The sequence below is a fragment of the Aythya ferina genome (genome assembly GCF_964211825.1).
Source record: "Aythya ferina genome assembly, chromosome: 5".
Taxonomy (NCBI): Eukaryota; Metazoa; Chordata; class Aves; order Anseriformes; family Anatidae; genus Aythya; species Aythya ferina.
The window spans coordinates 56,569,087-56,585,579 of NC_140301.1; the positions used below are offsets into that span (position 1 = coordinate 56,569,087).

General features: G+C 46.1%; 1 protein-coding gene across 5 annotated transcripts in view; it reads left to right on the forward strand.

Annotated features, from left to right (window-relative positions):
- CEP170B (centrosomal protein 170B) overlaps positions 1-16,493 on the forward strand; it is a 56,472-nt gene that overhangs the window by 2,445 nt on the left and 37,534 nt on the right. For all 5 annotated transcript variants that reach the window (XM_084519646.1, XM_084519647.1, XM_084519649.1 and 2 more), the window contains exons 4-6: positions 10,001-10,090; positions 12,835-12,913; positions 15,443-15,501. In XM_084519646.1, coding sequence (XP_084375772.1) covers positions 10,001-10,090; positions 12,835-12,913; positions 15,443-15,501 — 228 coding nt within the window. The remainder of the gene's footprint in view (positions 1-10,000; positions 10,091-12,834; positions 12,914-15,442; positions 15,502-16,493) is intronic.

Below are 16,493 nucleotides of genomic sequence, written 5' to 3' on the forward strand. Positions count from 1 at the left end.
CTTTAAAAGACGTTTGGATGTAGAGCTTAGGGATATGGTTTAGTGGGGACTGTTAGTGTTAGGTCAGAGGTTGGACTCGATGATCTTGAGGTCTCTTCCAACCTAGAAATTCTGTGATTCTGTGATCCATAAAGCCCACGTGCCCATAGATGTCAACATTAGGAAGCTGCATGAACAATGGGGCCTTCCTCCCCTCTAGATTTCACTGCTGGTGTGGTAACAGCCATCTCCTAAATGCTTTGCTAATGTTCTTCCAGGCAGCCTGTGTTTGTAGCTACGGCAGGGATTTTATAAGATGTGTTAGCAGGAGGTCTGTTTGGGGGGTAGGAGCTCTTATTGTACAAGCTGTACTTGGAAGACAGTTGGTTAAGGTGTTATCTGGCTGTAATAAAACGTTAGTGTCCACAAAAGGAGAGCTTGCAGTGTTTGTACTGCTCTGTTAGCTAGAAGTGAATGAAATGGCATTGCTGCAGTGGTGGGGTTTGAAGCATGCTCTGGTTCGACAGCAGGTCGTTTGTTTGGGTTTCCTCGTGAATTACGCTATCATTTATTTCATGTTCCTACATGTCTGGCTGGTGAGATATGTAATGGTGAGACATTAAAAATGTCCTAATATTTTCCGTAAGTCTGTGTTTGCTCAAACCCCTGATTGCTGTATTCCCCTTCGACTTAAAGGGAGAAAATGCATACAGTGTTCTTGGTTTTTCTAAAATGGCCTGAGCTTTAGGGTGCCCAACTTAATATGTTTGGAAGGTACTTGAGGGTTTTTTCATGGTCAGGGTTCAGCACTGCGAGAATCCCAAGTCTGAAGTTGTGCACCTGAACATGCAAGTGCCCAAATATCAGTCATCATTAAAGTGCGTTGCTTATTCCTCTGGTTATTCAAGGGATTAATTGGGCAGTGTGGATTGTGAACCACTCCGTACCGTGTGGAGTGTTTCATGCTTCTTTGCAAGTCTCAGCTGGCTTCTCAGTGTTGCATGTGGACTGGCACCTGTGACGCTGTACATTTGTCATGCTCTTTTCTACAAGGTAAACAAATTGGGATTCCTGGAGGAGTCAGCAGTATCTCTGAGAGGGATGCAGTTGTACCTGGGGGCTTGTAGGTGGTGATGGCTCAAAACCTTAATTTTTCAGACTGAAGGCTCTGGATTGTTGGTAAAATGCAGCTGTTTCTTCTCAGGGGCTGAATTACACATGACCCTTTATTAGTATATCAGTTTATTGTCTCCAGTAATAAAGCTTTTTCTAAGATCACGCAAATGGTCTCATTTTGAACAGCACAGCACATTATTTTCCTAGCCATTTGCTTATAAAGATGTTTGCCAGAGCTAACTTGGGCTGCAAATGATATGACTGTAGTAAGGCTCAGTGCAGAAGGGAGGCTGCAAGCACACACTTAATATCCAAGCAAAGTTGCGTGTGAGCAGATGGAGGATGAGATCTAAAAATAGATGTTTTTTTTGCTTCTGTGACTGTCCGTGTCACAAAATTGTTGTGCAGTCACAGTCATTTGTCTTGGGGAAAGATAAGGAACAGGGAGGTTATCAGAGCAGATGGACAGAGCTCTGGGGGCAGTGTTTGTACCTGTAATACTCCTGCAGTGTTGACACTGAAACTGTGTGTTGTGTTCACTGCACAGTTAGTTTGTATATGTATATTTCAAGCTATTGGCATTTAATCCTCTCAAGTGCACAATTGGGAACAGACTGGCATTGTCTGGGGAGAGAACTGGATGACCTGGTCATTGTTTTTCATCTCTAAGATTATTTCTGCTTCGTGATTTCATTGTGATACAGTTTGCGGTCCCCCATTGAGACCTTGTGTGTTAGTGCACAAACATACAGCACAGAGATAAGCTGTCCTTGTCCTAGAGAGCTTGCAGTGTTGCCTTTCACATTTTACACTTTTAGGAGCATCTTGTCTTTAGACATTTTCTTGGCTGCGTTGCCTGAAGGTATCAGATCCCTAAACAGGAAAAAATGTCTTTGTCACCGAACAATCAAGCCTTAGTTTCCCCTGTGTTTGCTTACTTCATACAGGTACTAGATTTGCTTTATGGTTAACAAAGAGGTTAAGAAAACCATAGTCTTCAAGCTTTTTAAGTAGGTTTGATAGTGGGGAAACAACCTGCCTTGTAATCCTCTATATCTACTAATAGGATTAGAAATATTTTAAATATTTTAACAGCATTGTAAAGCTCCTAGTACAAGAAAATGTAAGATTTACATTGGGTTTGAACATTAGGGCTTGGGAGACAATGCCGTGCAGTGCAGTTTGGTGTGTGCACAGTGTTAAACATAGCAAGGGCTCCATTCTGCCTTGTTTCTGATAACAGTACTTGATTCCCTTTGTACTCATTGGCTCCCTTCAGATAAGGCAACAGCAGGAGTGTGGACATCCAGACCTTCACTGATGTGCACTAGCGTGTTTTTATATGAAGCTTGATGGTAGTAGGAAATAGTTCTCTGTGTTTACTTTTTTTTACTGTCCACCCAGGACTAAGATTTTATTTTTTTATTGTGTTGACACTGTAGAACGGAGTAACTTCCTCCCCCACCAACATTTTTCCTGGGAAACATAATTGCCATTTTTATCAGCTTTGATCACTTGCTTAATGCGATGGGTATTTACTCAGGGTACATAAACATTTTGCAGATTCCAAAATTTCACTTAACCATTAAAACCTTCTGCTCTGCCCCTAAACAGAGCATCTTTGAAATTTGTGCTATGTGTAAATATTTAACAAAAAGGAAAGCAACAGCATGATTTCCTTGTTTTTGTTTAAAGAGAGGGATATTTAATGGAAAAATTGAGAAAGCAAAATGTTTAACCAGTTCTCCCTCGACTGTTTCCCTCCCTGTAGGGCAGTGGCTTGGGCATGCCCTTGTCCTGCACTGTGGGTTCGTACACGTGAGTGTGAGTTACAGCAGAGGTAGGTGCAGATGGTCTGATGCTCTCTGGTTTAGGTGTGGCCTTTGTTCTGCCTGTCAGTTCAGACAGCTTGGCACTTCCTATTGTGAGCCTCCTCTTTCAGTTGCTTATAACTCTGTTAAACTCTCACTGGTTGAGAGGCGAGGTTATATTCCAGGTCTCTGTTGCAGGCAGCGTGCTCCGGAAGAGATCAGCTCCCTTCTGCAGTCTTCTAGGAGAACAAGACTGAGGAAAATGCTGTTCTTTTCATGTAAACTACTCAGAAGTATGTTTAACCCGTTCTTTGAAGTTCTGGTGCTGTAGGGCCGGGGGGTGATGTTTTTCAGGAGGGAGCTCCCAGGTCAGAGGTGATTGATTAGTCTTCCGTCAAGGACCTAAATGCCTTTGGCTGTGTTCCAGACCTTTGAACACAGTTGAAGTTTGCGTGCAGGCAGCAGGGACTGATGAGAGGCTGTTGGTTTTGGTAACATCACATCTGGGAGTGGTGCTGGTGAGGAGATGGGTTGGAGGACAGAGCTGTCGTGGGTCGGGCAAGCAGGAGGTGGGTGCGAGGACGCACAGGAGTGGAGTTTAGAAACAAGAAGAGCTGTGCTGGATTAAATCAAGGTGCATCTACCTGATGTCCTGACTCACAGTGGTCAAAGCAGCTGTCGAGGAAAGCTGCTGGAGTACTTGCTCAACCTCCTACAAGGAGTGGTGGAAGTAGGGCACTCAGTGTGCGCCACTGCTGAACAGCATCTCCCCGAGGCCCCAAGTGGACTCGAGACTTGTTTTCATTCTGCTGTCAGCAAATAGCTGTGAAAGCTACTAGCCAAGCATCTGTCACTGGTCCATATGGGACGTCGCATGCTGCTTATGGTATCAATTAGTTCAAGTATGTTAAGCTCACGGGCCCCTACCACAAGTCCGTTTTGCTGGCAAGTTGAATAAACGGTCACTTGATACTGCTTGGATAGACGTTTTCCTCTTCTTTAGCTTGTTTTGGTAAAAAGCTAGGCAATTACAAGCATCCTGGGCACTGAAAGAACATTCCTACGGCTGCCAAGTCCGGTGTTTATGGCTGCAGAGCAGTGCGAGGGCCGCCCGTGTGATTCTGCTTCTGCCCCTGCGTACGCAGGCGTGGAGATGCGATCTGTCACCGTGTCAGTACCAGAGGTTTTCTACCACCCGAGATCTGTTCCCTGTTTAGTACTCAGGGTGTGTGGTGCACCCCGCAAACGATGCGGTGCGTTGTGAGCTCTGTGTGCGTGGGGCTGGCGGTCAAATTGAGGTTTCGTTGACCTGGCATATCCTGCCTTCCCTGGGCTGTAGCTAATGACACGATGTCTCTGCAGTGTGGTTGGGTGAGTGTTTACATAAACAGGTGGGAGTAGATGTGGCGCAGTTTGCCTGTGCCAGCAGGAAGAAGGTGGCACGAACTCGGGAGATGTTTTTCCTGATGCTTCCAGGTGAATTTACTGCTGTGCAGCAGCCCTATCCCTCCCTTACTAAAATATTTTCTGCACTGGGAGCTCCCTGTAGCAGTGATGGGGGACCCCTGCTGCCTCCAGCCTCCCTCTCAGTGGAGGCACAGGGGTGGAGAGGGAAGCTGCAGGCAGGGCAGGGCCGTGCCCTGCTCGTGCTGTTCTGCTGCAGTTATCTGGAGGGTGTAAACCAGCACCTAAGCCAGTCCCTGGGCGTTAGAAAGCACAGCGATCCCGGGCCGTTCATTCATCAGGTGTCACAAGGGAAGTAAGTGTCTCGCAGGCAGGAGGGAAAGGACCTAGCCTTGGGAAAGCTCGGCTGTCGGGCAGGCAGCGCTTCCAGGTGCTTGGGCAGCAGCTTTGTGAGGATGCCCGTCCCGTATTTCCAGCCCTGGTGGTGTTTGCTTGGCTCTTCCCTCTGCTATTGTTTTCTCCCAATGTGGAGCTGGTGGGAGGGCTACAGCTGGCGGAGGAAGCGTGGTGCAGGAGGCTGGGGGCACGGCAGGACTGGGAGGGGAGGTCAGTGCTGGGGGCAGCACAGGGACAGGAGGCTTTGGGACAGCAGCCAGGGCTGGTGAGGAGCTGGAGGGAGGGTTTGGCCCTTCTGAGGGTGGGCAGGGGTGAAAGGGACCCTGTCCATGTCAGGAGCTGACTTGTACTCCACAGCCTTGATCCTGGCAGCAGCACGGCTCAGCTATGAGCATGCAGGCTGCTCTCCCACCAGAGGTGATGCTCGCACATTTCCCCTCTGCGGCGGTACACAATGAAGGGGAAGCCAGCCCATCTGCGGGCTGCCTGGTCCCTGCCTCTGGGGAGAACCTGCCCCTGGGTCATTTGAGCCTGTCTTCCACTGCTGGAAAGAGGAACGAACAAGCAAAAACCTATTCTAGCCCAAAATAATGGGTTAAATTGTTATGAGGACTATGCCAGCCTCCAAATCCCTGTGCCAAGCTGTGGGGATTAGAGTTTCATTTTCCCAGGGGATTTCTTTCTTTTGTTCAGTGCCTTATTTTTGCGTGAATACTCAGGCCCTGGTCCTGCCACGGATCTGCTAAGCAGATCTGTGATCCTAACTGCAGCACAGCTGACAGCAGCAATCTGCAGCTCGGAAACTGCAACATGAGGTCGGCTCCAGCATCGAGGTGGCTGCACGTGCTGAAGAGACGTCGGTGTGTGCTTGTGCAGAATCGTGCAGAAAGCAGCACGGGCCCCTGGAAGCAGTCGGTCTGTGAGGGCAGCTCATTGCAACCAGCCCGAGGCAGGACGGAGCGTTCACAGATCACCGCTGTTCTGGAAAAGCTCTGAAATGGCCAAGATGCTGAACTCTTACGAAATGCATCGTGGTGAAAGAGGGAGACCCAATGGCTATCGCTGTCATGAAATATTACCCAGGGTTTTACTTTGGAGGAGCTAAAACCACGCTTGAGGCCAGCGCGTGAGGATATTTTGTTGTTGTTTGTTTTAAGTTGGCTCTGCGTGCCTTCCTCCCAAAGCGGGGCACTGGGAGAGGTTTGTATTTCCTTACTGGGACACTGGTGCGGAGCACATTACTGGCAGAAATGTAACCTGTTCAACGTGGAAAATATTCAAGCAAGTGTTTATTGCGTGCTGCCACCAGAATGCTGCAGCTATCTTGTGCCAGACGTGCACAACAGACTGCAGCTAGGAACAGGGAAACTGCTCTTGTTTGTTTATTTTATCTCCAGTACCATGATGCCTCACAGCGCTGGCAGGGCTGAGGTCCAAATCTCAACCCTGAGCAGTAGGTTTTTGCCCATGGTGATTCTGCTGGGGGAAAAAAAACAGCATCTGTATCCACGTAGACAGCTGAGCTGCATCTGCTCCCCGACCCTGTGGGGAAACGCAGGCTGTCTTGCTGTATTTTTTCATCCTGCCTTCCTAAGCAGGTCTTGTTTCCCTGTGGATTATGCTTGCTGTCTCTCTGCAGCTCATCGTGTGTACCCTGCTGTGTGTAGCAGACCCGTCCCCAAACACAAGGCTGTAAGTGATGTTCCCTTTGCAGCACACATAGCTGATGTGATATTAACTTCGTTGGAGACTCCTGCACCCTTCTCAAGCTGCTTTTGCTGTTGCAGTGCTAAGCAGGGCCTTTTGCCAACGTGATGTATGCAGTTGTGAGAATCAGAAGCAGGCTGCCTGGCTGCACGTCTCCCTGGGGGCCGATGCAGGCTGCTGGTACAGGTTTGGGGCTGGCAGACCAGGAGGTGCCATTCCTACCTAGGGTTTGGAGGCGCCTCCTGTTTAATGTCAACTTGGAGGAAAGTGTAACTGTAAAACACCTCCGTCTCCAGATACGTGCAGCATGTGCCCTTCGTCTACTAGGTATTTAAAACATGATGCACTGGAGGTAGTGCGAGGGAGAAGCGGGACAGCCTTATATTAGGAAGTGATTTGAATGTCTGGAAATGCAAGCCCTGGGTGAGTTTAATGTAGAAACAAATCAGTGTCCGTGTTCTCCCCTCGGAGAAGCGTAAATGTTGTTAATCAGAAGAGCACACGCTGTGTTTTCCCGAGAACTGTTTTCCTTTGATAACAAGCCTAGTGTTGGGATGTGGTGAGAGCGCTGCTGTTTGGGTCCGAGCAGAACCAGAATGAGTCTTGCCGTAGCCGAGGAGTGCTGCTCTCCCTGCTGCAAGTGCTTTTCTGGCGAAATGGAGTCACTGCTAGGGTGTGCTGGTTATTTTCTGCGTTTGACATTTGTGTATAGGCACTTCAGCTGTGTTATTTTTTTAATATATAAACACTTTATTGTTATCACACATTAATTTTGTGTTATTTTTGCCCGACTTGCACCAGCATTTTCTGTCCAAACATGTGGATCAGCGTTGCCTTTTGCTGTGGAGGCTGTGACTGAGCACAACCAAGGCTCGCTGCCTGGTGCAAAAGTGCTTTTGAACGAAGGAGTCCTCTTCTTCTTGGGATTCAGTCACCTTCACTGCAGCTTTTCAATTTGTAGCTGCATAAAATCCTCCCAGTGGAGTTGCAGACCTCTGGCAGGTCTGCACCCATGGGCTGCTCTGTAACGTGCACAAACTCAGGTTTCCCAACTTGCTGTCCGTGATTTAAGGGTTCATTCACGGGAAACCTCTGCCTTTATTGACTAAGTGACTTCACCAGGTCTGTGCTCATGCCTTGTCAGTTGGCACCCTGGTGGCTGCTCAGGCTCTGTTTGGAAGTGGGGTTCAGGCATCCTGCTCCTCTCTGGGAACAAAAGCACCACCAGCCTCCGGGTGGCTGCTGCCGCTGCAGGGAAGAGCAGCTTCTTGCAGATGTGGCTGGTGTTGAACTAAACCACACCTTGGTGCTCGAGAGGGACCTTTGGCAAGTCAACATCAAAATAAACGAGGTGCAATTTTAGTTATTTTAAGTTGAGTTTCCTTGGAGACAGGCCCTTAGGAACTCCCGCTGCAAGTGCTTGTGATGTTTGCTGTTTTAACATAAATAAAACTGAGAAAATTCATCTCCTCTCCAAAAAAAAGATGAGATTTCACGGAAGTATGATCTGTGTAACAGTTTGCCACGTTCCTAACACGCTCTTTAAAGAGATGCTAGGAGGTTTCAGGACCATGGCACAAATACAGCATATCATTTTACCTGCTTTTGCAAAGGGCAGTCTTGAACACAGCTGCAACTTGCTTGAAAGATGGGAAATTTTGGCATGAATCAGTTTCTTTGGTGACCTCTGCTTTTATATAGAGGAATATTATGGTGCTAGAATATATCTCCATCCCTGTGGGATGACCCTTGTCTGGCTTGGGACCCCAGGGTAGTCAGCTGTTGTAAAATACAACAGTCCAAAGGCTGTGGTAACTTGCATCCGGGTCAGATCTAGGGCAAACTGAATTTTTAGGAGACAGCTGGTTCCCTGAAGTAAGCCTCTTTTTAAATGGCCTGCAGCTTGATACAAGGTAAAATCTACAGCAGTTTTTTCTCTGTGCGAACTCTCTTTTTGGGGTGGAAGACCTTCTGACGTTGGAAGTGGACTAAAGGGATTGTTATACCTTTAAATTCAGTTAACCTTTCAGTGAGTTTCTGAGGCATGCCTTAAAAAGCTAAAGCAAGCACTGCTGTACCTATTCAGCACTCCCTCCCGTCCCACTGGGAACGGTGATGTCCAGGATTTGGGGTAGCTGAAGGACATGGCAATGCCCTGTGTCTGCATCCGTGCAGTGAAGGCAGCACCCCTGTGCGTTTTTGTCTGAGTCCTGCAGGATGTGATGTGGTTATAAACGTGCATCACTGGTGAAAGCGGGGGATTTCTACCCGTGCTGTGGGTAGGAATGGTCTCCCCCCATCCCTGTTTTGTAGGTAAAGTGCAGGGAGCCCTCCTAGGAGCCCAGCCTTCTGGGACCTGACGTTTATTAGCTGTTGGGATATTACCAACCTGCTTCACATTGCCATGGGAAGAAGAAATTCCTGTTAATGCTTAATTGTTTGTCAGGAAAGACTTCTGTTTTCATCAAGGAATTCCCCTGTAAGAGTCTTTGCCCCTGCATGCCCGCGAGGAAGTATGTCATGGCTTACTGAGAGCACTGCTGTGGAAACCTGCCTGTTTGTACCTGGGGAAAGGGAAGGACTTACCTTTCACTGAGAACTTCTTGGTTGATGCCCAGGATGAGGAGGATGCACAGGCTTAGCTTGGCTCGTCTCCCTGCTTTGGTAGCGTGCCCTACCCTTCCCTGGGCTGAGGTACCAGGGAGGTTTCAGCAACACATGCAGACGCTGATGGATTGAGTGAGTAGTGCCAGTGAGTGCTTCAAGCCAAGGTGCAGACAGTCCGGTGTCTTCATAGCTGTGACACTTATGCTGTGTTTCAAAACTGCTCAGAGGTGTTGATGTTTGTGCCATGAAACGGTCTGACAGCACTTCTCCTGAAGTGTCATACTCTGTTTTGAAGACAAGATGTATTTGGTGCATGTGCATCATGACAAAGCCATTGGGACCACATCAGTCCTAATCAGTGTCCTCAAAGTTAGCTTTAAATTTCATTTTTTTTCTAGTCACTTTCTCATCCCAAGTTAACTAACCTCTCTCCAAGCTGGAAAGCATTAGGGTTTAAGCCAACTCCAGCACACGGTCCTAGGAGCAGTATGCATCATGAACAAGTTTGGTTTGTAACTTAAGGAAACTGTATATATATTTTCCCCTTTGAAAGATAGGAAGAAATTCTCCCAAATAGAAAGTCCCTGGTGAGGAGGCCACCAGCTTCAGCCAGTGAAAATGGAGCTCTTCCAGTTCACGCAGGCTGAGATGATGCCCCCAGGCTTTCTATTTGACTGGTTTGGTTTTCAATGTGCATTGATATAACTTACTGAAATACTGGCATAGACTTGACAGCTTTCCATGACTCTTTTTTTCATGTAAATAGTGTATTATCTTCAGTGAACTGTTTACACCAACCATGGAAGCGTTTACTGTGTGTTCTTCGGTTATTTATAGTAGCAATAATATTTAATCTTTCCTGCTTTTTTCCCTTTCTCCCCCTGCCTCCTATCAAGTTAGTTTCATGTCTAAATGCTGCTTTGATTAACAGTGTCTCTTCTGCCTGGCTGCTCTCACGCTCATTGTGCTTTCGTTGCCAGTCCCGCAGTGTGGATAAGCAGCACGCTGTGATCAACTACGACAAGGAGAAAGATGAGCACTGGGTGAAGGATCTCGGGAGCTTAAACGGCGTAAGTACCAAACCTCCCTGCTGACAGAGGTGAACACGCGGCGTGCTGAGTCTGCAAGTACTTGTGTATTTTACTGCTAGACCCTTCTGGGGTCTCACTGCAGCCATTTGCATGAATCAAGCTGAAGGTACAAAACATTTGCAAGACCTGAGACAAAGATCACGCAACATCTTAGAAGAGGAAAGCTTTAGTCAATATTGCATTTTTTTTTCCCCTTTTCTTCTTGGTGCCCTTGCAGAGCTCTTCAGGGCTCACAAAAACGTGGTGCCTCTTAAAAAAGGGCAAGAAATAAATTCAGTCTTGTTTGGGGGATGTTAACATTAAACTGGTGAAGATTCTGGAGCAGCTGTTCAGTACGAGCAGGGTGACCTTTTAGCAATTCAGTTGTCGGTGTGTGGAGTGATTTATGGGATGATGAGCCTTTTAATTTCTTTGGGGAGAAACTATTTTAAACCTCCTCTTTCTGACAATAAAAATTGCTATTCCACCTGCCTTGATTTGTGTTAAGACTGGGGGATAATCTGAGCCTACCTGAGTCTTAACCCTTGCTGTGCTCCTGAAGGAGGCAGTAGTGTTAGGCAGCTTGGTGAGGCTTTGCCCACCTGAATTCTGTGGTTATTAAGTACACCATGATAGTTAAAACTATCCTAATGTCATAGCATGCCTCTTCTCGGCTGCTTTTACATACCAGTGAAGTTATTCCTCTTCTGAAACAGGCCTAAGCTAGATTCACGTAATTGTGTTCATTGTTTGTTTGTTCATGGAATTTTACTGCCATCATTGTTTTGGGTTTAGAAACAGCAGCCCTCCATCATTGCAACCACAAAAACACTGGATGAACCCAGAAACTTGTACAAAAACACATGCTAAAGCAGGCAACAAACTTTCTGCCTCTTCTGGCATCTGAAAACAGCTAGAATGAGTGTTAATCCTCCTCAGCCTAATAGCTGAAAGCAGGATTGAATCCTGCTGAAATGTCAGGATTTCTGGTAACTGGTCTGGGCTGTGTTGGGATCCCTGATTCAAAAATCAGAGATATAAATTGCAGCTGAAAATTCTGCCTGCGGAAAGGGAAGGCTTGTATCACTACTTCTCTTTCTTCATAGGCTAATGAATTTATAGCATTTTAGTAATAGGCTTGCGCTCAAGGGGGGTGGTGGATTAAAAGCAGTTATGGCAGTGCCTGTCTACTACGGTGGGTCAAACAGACTTCTGTGGGAGAAGGTGGCTGTGGCCAAACTGAATGTATTTTGTGGGAAGTAAATATCCTTAGTTGGAAGTTTAGGTGAAATTTAAGACATCCCTCCTGGGGACCTTGATTTAAATTCTGTTTTCAGCATTTGTTTTTATTTTGTATTTATTTCATGCCTTTATCAACAATGCATTATATGACTTTGTGTAATCTAATTCATATTATTTCCAAAATGTTTTGAATTGTTTTAACGCTGTGTTTTAACACTTTTGATTTTGAAGATAGCATGTCTATCTGTAACAAGCAGTTTCCATGGGTTATTTTACTTTAAGTGGCCACAGACAAATAGGTAACAACATCAAAATGGATTTTCTTGCAAACTTTGGTTTTGCAGAAAATTCAGCAAATAAATTTTTTTGTTGTTGTTGCAGATCTGACTGTGGAATTTTAAATATTAAAAGTTTTCATGCAAATAGAAATTGCTGGTTTTTAACCAGCTTTACTGCTTTTATTCTGAAATGAAAGGCCTCTTCTCCAGCTCTTCTGTAAATTGCCAGGCAGCTGGGGGCTGTTGTCTGCTGAGCTTCCAGCTTCCTGTTGTAGCATTTATTTTTTCCCCTCTGGTTTTACCATGGGTGCTTGGCTTGGCCCAGATGAGAAAACAAAAGGAGAAAACCATGTCTTCAGTGGTGAAAGCATGTCAGTTCACTTTGTAGCACAGTTTTGATTCTTTAAACCGGAAGAATTTTGGAAGCTGGAAGCGTATGGAGGCTGCAGAGACCCAGCAGTGACTTCCAGGTCTGTAAGGCTGGGCAAATCCTTCCCTGTAAGATCAGGTAACTCCTGGTGCCTGCAACAGCCCAGGTAAATCCAGCAGCACATGGGCTTTCAGGACACTGGAGTGCACGAGATTGCAGGCATCTGAGACATCCGAGGCATTTGTTCACAGCTGTGAAGTGCATTCTCTTTACCTTTATAAGGACAATTTAGTTTCTTTGGGCCTCAATTAAATATCTGGAGCATAGGAAAAAATGAGCATGTGAGCCTCTGGGGCAAGAGGCCTGTTGTGCTGATAATGGTGTCTTGGACAGCGGCATCTCAGGCACTGTGGTGATTCCACAAAAAATGCTTGTTTTCCTGTGTGTTTTCACTTCCAGTTCCCTTTGTGAGAGGTTTTACTTGTTAAATTACCCAGCTTAGGGCTGGTGTGAGCCTTGTTTGACACCCAGCAGAGAGCTGATACCCAGCTCCATAACTGGAGCAGGAATTGCTGCAGCTTTGCTGCAGCCCTCACCCTTTGTAAAGGGAGGGGGAGAGCTGAGAGTGGAATAGGGATGCTGGAGCTATCCTACAGGAGCTACTTTTGGTGGTTTACAGGGGGCCTGGCTGACAGGCCGGGCTGCTGTGAGCTGCTGCACTCTGTGCGTGTGGCACCGCTGGTAGGCGGGCCTGGGTGTGCTCCAGGAGCCCCATCCCAAACAGATGCCTCGCCTCAATTTACCCTCTGTCAAAACCCTCTGTTAAAACCCACTCCTGTGCTTCTTCTCTGTAGACATTTGTCAATGACGTGAGGATTCCTGACCAGAAGTACATCACCCTAAAACTGAACGATGTCATTCGCTTCGGCTACGATATCCTTCCCATCTTCAGACACAGGCTTTGGGTTTTGTGCTGTTTGCTGCACGGAGGGTTAACAGTCCCAGTCGTGGCTAATGACTAAGGGTGTTTGTTTGGCCTCCTGGAGCCCTTGGGTGGCTCATCAGCTTTTGTTTCTCTGCCATGGACCTGATTCAGAACAGATTAATCAAGATACCTGCTGCCTTCATTGGACTTTGAATCAGGCCCTGCGCTGGCAGCAGTGACTGCAGAGGTGCCACATCACTCTGTCTAAGGAGGGGTTGTGGGGTTTTTTCTGCCTATTTGGGATCGCTGGGTGGCAGCTGTCGCTGGTAGCAGCCTGGGAGCAAACATGTTTCATATGCTTTTGTAAAAACTAACTTTTTTTTTTTTTTTTTTTAAATCATCTGATATAAGTATTTTTGTCATTCATTTTGCCCAACTACTTGCTTGCAGACAATTTGCAGGTCTTTGGCACGCTTAGCTCTGGGGACTTGTGGTCAGACCCTTGACTCTGTATTGATTGATGCTTGCTCCTGCAAATTGCTTCTGCCACAAAATGCAAGAGTAAAGCTTTCTTTAGCAACAGAAAATTTCCCTTCCATCTGGGGAGGCCAGGTTGCTGTTACCACTTGGTTTACAGAGGTACATCCCACTAGGGTCTGCTAAAATTCTTTTACCTTCATCCCTTTCCTTCTCATCCTGGTGCGGCTCTTTGGCTGGCTGCTGTAGATCTACGGAGGTAAGTAGAAGCTCCTACTGCTGCCTTTTCTTAACACCATCAAATTCTTTTTCAGAACAGCACTCTCAGTTGCTTCAAACTGCTAAACTTTCCCTGCTCAGGCTGAATTTAGAAATCACAAATATTTTCTCCAGGTTTCTTGTTTTATTTGTGAGAAATTTTGGTTAAAACAACCCAGACATTTCTGAAAATGGAAGCAGGGAGAAAAGGTTGGCTGGCAAACTCTTGTGTGTCCTTGGCCCCAAGGCCACATGCTCGTGCCCTTCGTCGTCCCCATGATATATATGATATTCATAAATAACAAATCCTTGCTTCATGGTGGTAGTTTTTTTTTTTTTTTTTTTTTTTTTTTTTTTTTAAGGGAGTTAGTTGCTAAATCTTTTTAGACAACAACCATAAAGATGCATCTCAGAGGAGACAGATTATTTGCTTTTAAGGCATGATTTGGAAAGGGTGCAGCTCATGAAGGTTCAGGCATAAATGGGGGAAAGTCCTGAGTCGCCCCTTGCTGACTGCTGCCCAGTGCATAATCAGGTAGGGTCTTAGGGTCTTGTCATGGCAGGTGGCATCTCAGCATACACCTGGCGAGGCATGCTAAAGGCAGCCTCTGTTCTAGCTTTTCTTGACTTTGCAGCTTTGCAAATGTTCTTTTGATGTAAGTGGCCTTGTGTCTTCTGGTCTCTGGATGTGTGGGGAAACTCATCGTTTTGCTTTAATTCCAGTCGAGCAGAGGCATAAGCCAGGGCCAAGAGCTTGGATAGGTTTTAGTGGCCGTGATACAGGTTTAAACTTTTTATAGAAAGTAATTCTGAGCATTAAGCAGCTGAGTTAAGTGCTTAGTCCTGCAGCCCTTACATGGATATTCATGTGAAATGAATAATTGCATTTATGAATTGTAGAATTTATTGCCCTCAACAGGAAAACTTCTGAGAATGTAGGTTTTAGACATGGCTCTTCACTTTGGCAGGATGGCTGTAGCAGTTAAAATCTCTTCCTCTCCTTTGGTGCCACCCTTTTTAGCAGTGCTTTGTGCCCGCCGCGTGGATGGCAGCATCTCCTGTGGCCTCTGAGTCAGCTGTGCTCGATTGCATAAGAGCGTTTGTCTCTTTTCCATTTACAGCTTCACTTACAGACTGTGTGGAGTTTCCCTGCTATGCCAGTATCTCTTAGTTTATTTTTAGTTTAACATTTTCCATCTTTCCTTTTTCCTCCCTTTTGCTCTGCACTGTCCTGATTGGGTTGCTCATGATGGTATTGCCAGATGCTTCCTTTGTTTTTTTTTCCCCACAGCATTGCTGGGGATTATTGCCTAGGCTCAAACATACCAAATGCCTCCCTTCCGAAGAGGTCACAGCAGCTCATGACCTGATTTACTTTTCATCCAGGAAACTGCAGTGGCTAAAGCCCCTGCCTCATCCTGACTGCTCCGTCCTGGCCAGGATGCTGCGGGCAGAGAGCGATCAGGCAGGAGGTGAGAGGAGCAGGGTGTGAGTTGAGTCAGGGTTCTGGTTGCTCCCTCATCCCACACCAAGCTGCTGGTGCTCTCCAGAGCTTCTCCTGCCCCTCTCCTGTTGTGTGCCACTCTTCAATTGGCACAGGTCCCGCTATCAGATGTGGGTTACCCTCTGTTGAAAAACACATATGGCAAAGACTGGGGTGGTACTCAGCGAGGGTGGCTTTTAGTGCCCCGTGCATTTTCAGTGTCACTGTTTTTATGATCTTGTTTTCTTTTAGTAGTGACTAAGTGCTAGATTTCTTTCTGCATCTGATTCCTGTGCTGTTTCCTTAACAAGTTCTGTACATTCGAATATGTATGTCCTGGAGCAAATTCAACACAAAGTCCCGGAAGAAGCATTAAAGGTAAGGGGATGCAGGTGCAATTTTTTTTTTCAGTGCACTAGTAGTGGTCAAGCAGCCTAAAGTGTTAAAATACTCTTGATGTCAGTGAAATGATCCACAATGTTATGCTGTCCTTGGATCGAGACTTAACAAAACCTTCCTTTGAGGAGAGACGTTTCCCAGCTATCTCTGCTCAGATCTCTCTTATCCCTCCACTAACATGTAGATCAAGTTATTTATGATTTTATGACTGCCAACAAAAAAGGTTACTAAAGCTGTACTGTATTAAAGAACAGTCAGCACATTAACTTCTGGGTGAAGCAGAACAGAATTTGTTCTCTTCCAGAAGTGGAGCATGGTTGCTTTTCTCCATGCACGGTGGCTTTAGGCCAGATCCATCGCATTTCCGTTAGGTTGACGTTCACATTTATTCGTATCACCTCATCTTTGCCTTCAAGCTCCCCATTTTTCCTTACCAAGAGGTCCTCTTATGAGCCAGGTGTTTTTTTAAACAAAGAGTTCAGTACGGGGTATAAAATATTCAAACATCTTCTAATTTAAGGCACAAGAACAACCCCCTCTAGGCAGGAACGCTGCCCTTGTTTGGCTGAGGGTTCAGGTTATCAGTGCCAAGCATCCATCACCTGTTGGCCAGCAGGTGCTGTCCCCTTAGCCCTGGTTCCAGTTCTAGGACTTGGATAGGATCAGAAGTATAACAGCCAGGATTGGGTAAATGATTCATCAAATTTACTCAGGGGTAACCCGAATGGGTACACCCTTTTATTAATTTACTTGTAATAAAGCCACTTTTAATGAGTCCATTTACTAGGCCCCAAGTTAATAATGGAGTCTGTTCTAAGGCAGGCTCATCGCTCTCCTGGCTGATGAGAGGGTTTGGAGAGAAATAATTAAAATATATTTTAATTGCTTTTTCTGAAGGATTGAGATAATGCAGATGAAAGCCTAGAAAGAATTTATAATGTTACTTTACAACAAAGGGGATTCCAGGATTT